We start from the raw sequence: 9,564 nt of genomic DNA, 5'->3' as shown, positions 1-9,564 counted from the left end.
TTAGAAAGTTCCAAACATCTAACCTAAGCTGTATAGCTCACATTCTTCAACTCTAGCCAGTGTGAGCAGGGCTAGGTGGGGTGCACCCTACACTAAGGGTCTTGGGCATCATACAGACCATAATGAGTAGGGACAGAAACACTCACGGTCATTGCCATGGATGATCTGGAAGTTCTTCACGGAGGCCTGTGTGACACGCCCATGGAAGTTGAGTACGTAGGACTGTGTGTCATCATTCCAGACAGGTGTCTTATTTTGCAGCTCGATGATACTCTCGGTGTTCTTATTCTGCCAGCGTGCTAGCAGTGTCTCATGCTCCTGGGAGGGCAGCCTCACCTGAGCCAGGCCCAGGCCTTTGGCACCATGAACACCCCAAAGAGGGCTCTGTCCCAGGAATGTGGGTCCTAGACTTCCCTAGACCCCCAGGACTTTCTCACATGGTATCCCCTCCACATATACACATCCGCTGGAGTTCTGCCCTTAGAAGCTCATGCAGAGACCAGGATGATGGGGAAAGAAGGGAGGGAGGAATAGAGACTCACGTTGCGGGGGCGGATAGAGACTCTCTCATGAACCATGTTCATGCCTGGGACAATCACGCTCATCTTCCGAGGCCCCTTGAAGCCTAAGACGTTTGTCTCCTGGGAAAGAGAACGCAACACTGGCCACCTGAGGCGTCTATTGACCTACTGGAGAAGGTGAGGGGATGGGAATAAAGATGAAGAGCTAGTTCCCACCATCTCCACTCCAAAGTCTAACATGCACCTCTAAACCTAACATGGGCAGAACCGAGCTCCTGGGTCTCTATCTGCCACAACTAGCTTCTTCTATATGTCATCCTTGCTTCCATTTATGGCAATGCAATTCTTCTGCTTGCTCTGGCAAATTACTTGGTCACACTTGAGTCCTCTCTTCCACATCTTCTAATCCATCAGCAGTTTCTATCAGCTCTACCTTCAAATTATACCCAGAATTCCACCACTTTTTACCACTAGGTTCTCTCACTGAGATCACTGTAACAGCCTTTACCTGGATTCCTTGCTCTGTTCTTGGCCCTCCTACTACTACTTCCCATCATCTGTTCTCAACACAGCAGTCAGTGCTCAGGCATGTTAAGTCAGATTATCTTTCTCCTCTGCTCAAAACCCTTCAGTCGCTCCCCAGCTCACGCCGAGTAAAAGCTAAAGATGTGACTTTACCTGCACATGGCCCCATGGTACTCTCCTCACCATTTACTCCCTGGCATTCACTCCATTTCTTCTTCATGCTAGGCACTCAGGACTTCTGCCCTGTGTCCCCTAGACATGTACACTGCTGGTGTTAACTTCCTTCTGGTCTTTACTCAAGAGCTACCTCAGTGAAGCCCTCCCTGCCATTCTTCTGAAAATCTCACACCCTGGCATTTCCTCTCCCCCTGCCTACCTTTTCTTCTTAGCATTTATAAAGAACATACTTACTTCACTGGTCCGTTTCATAGCTTGTCTTCCCTACTAGGGCCTTAAGTCCCGTAAAGGTATACATTTATGTCTGTTCATTAACACATCCTTAAAGTTGGAGCTCAGTAAGTACTTGAAGACTCGGGCTGCCTCACCAAAACTGGTCAGCAGGTGGCGCCACAGGAACATACAAAGTAGCTATGGATTACTGATGGCCTCCAAGAAGTGCCCATGCCTAGGTTGTTAAGATACCCACCCCTCATTTTAAAAATGAAGAAACAGGTTCAAAGAGGTAGAGTAATCCCCTATATTTAGATTCCAGTTTGGTCATTTTTGAGCTGTGTGATATCTGCAGCTGAGCTTCAGTTTCCTCATCTATAAAGAAAGTAGGATCTATCTCTTAGGTTGAACATTCAGTGAGAGGACAAAGTGCCCTGTAACCCATGTAGAACCTGGCATACCAGAGGGATGATCTGGGAATGTGCAGAAAAGAACCTAGGCCTGCTCTCTTTCTGCCTAAGAGACTCCTGACCTGGACTACAGAGAGCCAGGCCTGGTTTTCTGAGCTCCCCAAGCAGATGGCCAGCTGTGGTGTGAGCTCTAAAGACAGGAGGGAGAGGCAGAGCCCCTGTCCTAGGTCAGGATCACTCCACAGAGGACAGCCCCTCTCCACACAGCCTTGTCTACCTACTAAGATGGATGGGATAGCCCCTAGATCAGGGATCAAGTCCTGGGTTTCATATCTACTTTGGAAATCGAGACCCCGGAACCTAGGACTCACGTAGCACACAGCTGCCAGCTCCTGACGCAAGGTTCCACTTTCCAAAGTAGAGGATGAGGCCTTCTGAGGGTTGACTCCATTGTCATAGACAGTGAACTTGGTGCCCATCAAGTTGGACCTGAAATAAAGGCACAAGCAGTATAGAGTCACACACCCTGTACCCCAGAGCAGGGAACAGCTCGTCCTATGAGGAGCCTGCAAAGCATTCTGGGCTGGTCCAACAGCAGGCCCAGGTAGGCATACTGCTCACTGAATACACATCTTTGAAGACACTTTCGTGGGCAGAAGGCCTGGACTTGCTCTGAGTTGACTCAAAGTGCATTTCAGTTTAGTGGCAGCAATTCAGGAAGGAAAGTCAGGATTCTTCACATTTATCTGGGGCAACATGGGAGTTCCCCTCATGGGAGGTGGGCAAACAGAATGGCATCTGATAAGACGGTAGAAGGGGCTCAGCACCCGTGGAGAGAGAATGAGATCTCCCCTGTGGCATCCAGCCTAAGTCTCAGTCCAGCCCCATCTCCAGCTTTAGCTCCTGACGTCCCATCTTTATGCTCCCCAAATCTGGTACTCTGCTCCTCAGCAAAACCTCATTCCCCATCGTCCCAACCTGGAGGCCTATCTCAGAGCCTTCCTGCCCCTTTCCCAGCACCCCCACCCCCAAGATTGCTGTGTGTTTCCTCAAGAGCTCATTCTCAGCCCTGTCACTTGGCACTGACCACGGAGCCAAGGCAGCTCTTCCATGGTGGCCTGCAATATCAATGACACCCTGGGGTTGGATCCATCACTCTTGGTGGACCTGCACCCATCTGCTGGGAGCAGCTTGGGGTTGAGTGTGTGAGGCCCATCTGTAAGACAGGTTCTAGGCAGGCATAGACATAGGCCTCCAGTTGGATGTGATGATCAGGGAGGATCTGGGGTAAGTATCCATCCCTGGCCTACATCTCCTTCAGGGAGATTGAGGCCCTCTACAGACAGCCTGCCCCTGCCCCACTCCCACTCCCACCTGCTTCCTGGGGGATTGCTAGTACCGCAGTTTCCCGATATAGCTGTCCCCTCCTCGAGACAAGTCTGTTGGGTCCACAGAGATGAGGTAATTAGAAGTTTTACTCTTCTTTCTCTTCCGTCCCGCCAGGAGGAACACCTTGGGGAGTGGAACGAGATCATATTCCAGACCCAGCCTCTGGTCTGCACACAGTCATGAGTGCCACTCACACAGACTGTCTATTAGGTCAGCACCCAAACGCACATATGTGCACACATACAAATGCACTGGCAAACATAAAATATGCACTGACCAGACACAAAGGCTGTTTCTTTTGAGAAACTGAGAGGTCAGTGGTACATGTGAGGCTTCCAGTCACATTTGAGCCCCTAGAAGTTAAAAGGGCTGAAATGCCTAGAGGATAATATAGCCCCAGAACCTTACCTTCTTCCCATCCTCACGGTCCAGGTGCAGAAAGTAGGTGGGGTACATGCCCCGGTCCATCCCTTTCTTGTCCCGGGTGATGCGGCATTTGATGGTGATACCCTGGGGGGCTGGCCTCAGTGCAAACTCCTCCAGATCCTGGACCTCAACATCCACTGGTTGCTCTGGAGCTATTGGGCTAGGGGCTGAGGCTGCCTCCTATGGGGACGGAGAATAGGCGCCTGAGCCCCAGGGACCCTAAGCAGCCTAAATTGGTGGTCTGGGTTCCAAATCTGCCTCCTGATGTGGCGGTGGGAGGGAAGGATCCTGGGCTGTGGACCTGGCCAGCCTGGGCCTGGGGTCAGGAGCTATTTTCCCAGCCCTGCCCTCTTCTCAGCATTTCCTAGAGGTGGAAATGGGGATATGGGAAGGTCCTCAGAGGTCACCCTGTCCAACTGCAGTTCCCCCGACACTTCAGCCCGCTGGCCTAGCTGAAGAGGTTAGGAGACTGGGTAGACAGGCCTAAGAGGCCAGCAGAGACGCTCCTAAAAGGCATGAGAGTCCAGCCTCAGCCCCAGGAAAGCCAGCTCCCCATCATCTCTTCACACATGCTCTACCTCTAATTCGGATGAGCAGTCCTCCAAAAACTGCTAAGGATGCAGGCTCACTCACTCACCCTGACAGACTTCCTGCTAGTAGCAGAGCTGGGGCGGGTGTTACTATTTAGCTGGGAGGAGCTGGAGCTGTTCTCGTCCTCATCCTCCTCTTCCTCTTCAAAGCTCATGCTGCTGGAGATGCCTGAGCCAAGGAGAGAAGAAGTAGGAATCAGTGAGAAGTCTGCCCCACCCCTGAAATACACATGGTCACATACACACGTTCAGACACTGAGTCACCTGTACCCACACACATGCACACTTTTGCGCAGCCATATGTACACGTAAAGACTCACATTCACACATGTATTCCCACACGTCCAGATATACAAGGACATTCTCTCAGGTGCACACATGAACTGGGGCTAACCACAATCTTCAGGGTATGTCCCTACCACCCAGTTTCAACTCAGTCCCTACATTACCCCCTTCCTAGCAGCCACCCTGCCACTGTCTCTTGTGTATGAAGGCCTACACTGAGCTCACCTTGAACTGGGAACCTCCATGTCTGACCTCAGGCCTATTAGAGGTCTTGGCTGGCATAGGCCATGGAATCCACCAGGGCATGGGCCTCAGCTCCTTCCTCAGCCCAATGTGGGGGGCAGGGGGAGCATTGACTCCTCAACTTTGCCCTGAGCTTTTTATCTCAGGTGTCCTCCTGCATGCCATTCCCCAGGAATGCCACCCCCACCCCCAGTTTGTCTCAACAGCCCTTTGTACAGGAAGCCATCCTTGATTAGATTTCTCACAGTGACTGCCAGGCTTCTTCCCTCTGCTGCCCTCCTTAGGGTAGGGCTTGTGGTGGGAAAACTGAGCAGCAGGTTTCTAGGGAGGATCTGCCCTGCCTCTTGGTATCCTGGCCCTGTTCCCACTAGCTCAGCAGACACATGGGAAACTTCTTGCAAAAGGAGCTTTTTCTAAGGAGCAAAAGGAAAAGGAAATGTGCCTCCAAATCTGGACCTCCCTGGAGCCTTATCAGAGGCCCTGCCTAAAAGTTTCTCATTTGTCCTTAAGTGTATCCCACCCCCACCCAACATGGCCAGGGAGGGGCTGGGACAAAGGAAGGCCATGCTCCCAAAGAAAGGTGCATCTGAGAACCTGGGACTGGATTTTAGGGGTATCACTGGGCCCCCATGGGGCTCACCCTTCCTCTGCATCGTGGCACGGAGATCCTGCCCGCTGGGCCGTTCGCACCCACCAGCTGCCGTCTCCCCTGCATCCTGGGCGTGGTCTGACTCGCCCACAGTCAGGATCTGCACTGGGCCTTGGGCATCAGACTTGTCTTCTGCCAGTGCTGCTGGCCCGCTGGTGCCTGTAGGCCACAGACACTCCTGAGTTACAACCAGGAGGAGGAGAGGACGGCCTGGATTCTCAGACATCCATCAAGATGATGAGGGAAGAGCAGGGAAACCCTCTGCAAAACTTTACTTGCAAAACTGATTTTTATAAAACCCATGATTCATCAGCCTGTTAACAGCTGGTAAGCTACTAAGGGTTGTGGGCTTCATTTCTTCTGCTCTTCCCTCAAATTAATTGCCATGGGTTGGTTTACAATATCTCACATCATTAAAGCAGATGGCAGCCATCTACAAAACCAACTGCACAGTAGAAAAAACAAGACGGAGAACAAGGATTGATCTAGACCATAGCCAAGGCCAACAATCATTCATGGACATGGCCAGCTACAAGTGACCAATGCTGGTGTTTTCTTTCACAAATATACACATGAATACACGCAGTAACTCACATCATTAGAAACGCAGGGCCCCTTGAAAATAATTAGAGTTGGCATACACTCGCCTTCCCAAGTGGAGCGTGTCCTATCCCATATCAGCCTTCCTGCCAGTTACCACAGAGCTTCAGTAACAGAAGCAAGGCCTGACCCACACAGGTGGCAGCCACCCTGCCTGCCTGTTGAGCTATGTCCAGAATGCTCGGCCAGCTCCAGAAGCCCATGGCTCCTGACACATCACTGTCCAACCATGATGCAGTGGCTTAGAAACCACTGCCCATGAACAAAGACTGAGGAAACGGGGTGTGTAGCCAAGAGACAGGACTTGGGGCAGGTGCCACCATCACTGTCCTTGATGATCTTTAGGGGTCTTTTCTGGAGAAAGAGGAGCAGAGGGAACAGGCTGGTCTGTGGTCCAGAGGGTAGAACCTGGGCTAGAGTACAGAGTCAAGGGAAGCCCACTTAAGGAAGAGCTGATAGTGAGGACTGCACAAGGATGGGGCAAACTGCCTGGGAGGCAGTCACCCCATTGCAGGGAGTGTCCTACTCCAGGCTGGGTGAGATCCTCCTTGAGAGGTCATGATACAGGGTGCTCAGACCAAGATAGCTGAGGTGGGGGACAATGTCCTGGGCCACAGCTGAGTAGGACTTAACTTCCTGGCAGTGTGGTGGGCCTGCCCACACCCAGAGGCAGCCCAGGCACCTCCCAAGCTAGATGAAGCCTGTGAGCCACCTAACGGGGAACCCAGTGGCTCCCAGTGGAAGTCTGTGTCTTTCCTGAGTCTGTTCATCCTGTCCCTCCTCTCCAAGTCAGGAGGACAAACCTTCCCAGCCCTATAGTGAGGCCAGGCCTGCTGGGGAGGGCTGTAGAGAATGCAAGCTGACCTTTGTGCTTTCCCTTCTTCTCCTTCCTAGCGGCGCCACCCTGGCCCCCTGCTGTGGCTGCTGCCTTGGTTCTCTTGGCTGAAGCTGGTGCTGTTGGGCGTGTGGCTCCCAGCTGTACACTGGCGAGTGAGTCGGCCTCTTGAACTGCTCAGAAGACAACCCCAGACAGAGAGAAACAGGTGCTGGGTGAGACCAGAGCTCCCACCTGAACACAGTCCCCAGCACAGCATTTTCAGCCGCACCCCGAGTCCCACCAGGGCCCCTGTACCACTTCCACAGCCCACAGAATCAGGCCCACTCATCTTTACTAAGCAAAGATCCCAGGGCAGGCCTAGCTGGAAGGAGGCGGCACCCCCAGCCCAGTGTGATCAAGTCAACAGCCAGATCAAGACCTATGATCAGCCAAGAAGCTGAGCAATCAAAATTCTGGGCCATCAAACTGTACTGAGCCTGGACAGGGGCAGGGAGAATGTCCGAGGATATGGCCATTGAAGATGGTGAAGAAAGTAACAAAGGCTGTGTCTTCTGGAAGAGACCACAACCAGGGCAAGCACTCGAGAGAGTCCATGGTGGGGCTCTGCGGAGATGAGCCCATGGGAGGCTGGGGTGTGGGAGTGCCCAGAACAGCAACTCTGGGAGACAAGGGCTACACGCACCAACAGGGAGGTCTCAGAAGGGTCCCAGCTGGTGGCCTCCAAATTCTCCATCCTGCAGAACCCCAATCTGCTCAAAATCCTTGAATGGTTTCCAATTGCTCTTAAGATGAAGACCAACATTCTCTCCCTTCCCCTAGGTTTAAACACACAGTCCCTGCCTCGGGGGCACCAAGAGTTCCAGCCACACCAGGCTGGTCCAGCGCCTCTCACCTCTCACAGGCACTGCGCTTGCTCTTGCCTCGGGGCTCTTGCTCCTCCTGCTGCCTGCAAAGCCCCCCACCCCACACCCAGTGATCAGCTCCCACGCATCCTGCAGATTTCAGCTTGGGTGCCACCTCCCAAGGGAAGCTGTGCCTGCCTCCTTAGTCAAAGCAGGTGTTGTCATGGCTTCCTTCCACAAAGCACACCTGAGACTGTCTGTTTAGCATTCTCTCCCCACCTAGACTGTGAGGCCCATGAAAACAGGGACCACACCCATTTGTGTTCACTTGGGACCCACAGCTTCTAATCCAGAGCCTGACACAAAGCTCAATAAATATTTAAGAAATGAATGAATGTGTAACATGAATGAGTAGAGCCAGCAGGTCAAAAACCAGGATAAACGATAAGCTCTGATGTATATCAAACGCCCTCCTTTTCCTCTTGGAATGATCGCCTGTATTTAATGCTTGTAGCCAGCAGAGAGGGAGGCAGCTAATGCTGTAGGCGGGGTGGGAGTGGCCTTAGAAACACCATTTCCTGGGTCTGCCATGCATATGTGCAGCAGCCTCCTCAGCGCTTTCTCTAACACTCGGAGCCAAAGACCCCCAGAGAAGCAATATGTACTTCGAACAAGTCAAATGTCACATGTGCAAATGTCCTCTGAAAAAGGCTCTGGAGGCCTGGCCCCATCTGGAATGTTAGCAGGGAATAGCAAGCAGCTGATTTTGAACCTTGGAGCACATCATGGCCCCTTCAAGTTCCAAAGCCCTAAGACAGAGAACTTTCCCCATTTTCTAATGGAGGAAGCATATCCAGAGAGGGTAAATCACTTGCCTCCAGTCACAAGCGAGCAGATAACTGGTAGTGGCATGACCAGCAACTTTTTTTTTAACTTGGAGTGCAGTGACACTGTCACAGCTGACTGCAGCCTCAAACTCCCGGGCTCAAGTGACTGTCATACATAACTGGGACTACAGGTGCGTGCCATCACACTCTGCTAATTTTTTTTAAAGATGTGGTCTTGCTATGTTACCCAGGCTGGTCCTGAACTTCTGGCCTCAAGCGATCCTCCTGCCTTGGCCTCCCAAAGTGTTGGGACTACAGGTGTGAGCCACCTGGCACAGAAACTCTTTTGACTTCAGTCCTGCACTAACGCCAGAGGCGCTACTTGTCCCGCAGTCTTTCTGACAGCCTGGTGCCATCTGGAACACAGCTGCCAAGAAATACCTGCCAAAATAACTGCACATCAATGACCTCTCAAGATGTCAATTGGCAGGGCCCACAATCTGGGTGCAGGCTCCCACTCTGTATGCAGCCTCGCTCGCCTATATGTGGTGCCAAGCTTGGCAGAGCTAGGGCTGTGATGCCACACAGCCATAGACCATGCGCCAGAGGACCTAGAAGAGTAGCTGCCTTCTTGGCAGGGTACCACTGCCACCCTTGAGATGGTGCTCACAAAAGAAGTGGAGGAGGTGGCTGCCAGCAAAGGGTGGGGCCGGGACCAGCTCTGTCAGGAGCAGCTGAGGCTGCCTCTGTGGGACAGCTGGGCTGAGGTCCCTGTCCCCCCTTTTCTGAGGGCCTCTTAAGTGGAGTACAGACATACTAGGTATGGCCAGAGTGCTAAACTGAGACACACACAAGGGAATTAGCATGAAGGAGCTTTTCAACAATATGAAGGAGAGACCATTTGGTGTCTGCTAGGTCTGGGTTCACCAGCAGAGCACTGCGAGCAGGCCACTGGGCCCCTCGGAGCCCATGTGCTTACGGATCACTTGGGGATAATGAGTTCCTGTGAGGATGAAACAAGATAATGCA

General features: G+C 52.4%; 1 protein-coding gene across 4 annotated transcripts in view; it reads right to left on the bottom strand.

Annotated features, from left to right (window-relative positions):
- Positions 1-9,564, bottom strand: part of TUB (TUB bipartite transcription factor) — an 87,631-nt gene that overhangs the window by 5,014 nt on the left and 73,053 nt on the right. For 3 of the 4 annotated variants that reach the window (XM_032240654.1, XM_032240653.1, XM_032240655.1), the window contains 8 exons: positions 6,893-7,036; positions 5,420-5,587; positions 4,299-4,420; positions 3,644-3,841; positions 3,246-3,358; positions 2,218-2,335; positions 543-641; positions 147-318 (listed from right to left, as the gene is read on the bottom strand). In XM_032240654.1, coding sequence (XP_032096545.1) covers positions 147-318; positions 543-641; positions 2,218-2,335; positions 3,246-3,358; positions 3,644-3,841; positions 4,299-4,420; positions 5,420-5,587; positions 6,893-7,036 — 1,134 coding nt within the window. The remainder of the gene's footprint in view (positions 1-146; positions 319-542; positions 642-2,217; positions 2,336-3,245; positions 3,359-3,643; positions 3,842-4,298; positions 4,421-5,419; positions 5,588-6,892; positions 7,037-9,564) is intronic. The other variant, XM_032240656.1, reaches the window with a different exon arrangement.

Source organism: Sapajus apella, unplaced genomic scaffold (assembly GCF_009761245.1).
Source record: "Sapajus apella isolate SASKATOON/1434 unplaced genomic scaffold, GSC_monkey_1.0 scaffold47, whole genome shotgun sequence".
Classification (NCBI taxonomy): Eukaryota; Metazoa; Chordata; class Mammalia; order Primates; family Cebidae; genus Sapajus; species Sapajus apella.
The sequence above is the reverse complement of the archived record's forward strand: the minus strand, read 5'-3'. Positions and strand labels throughout refer to the sequence as shown.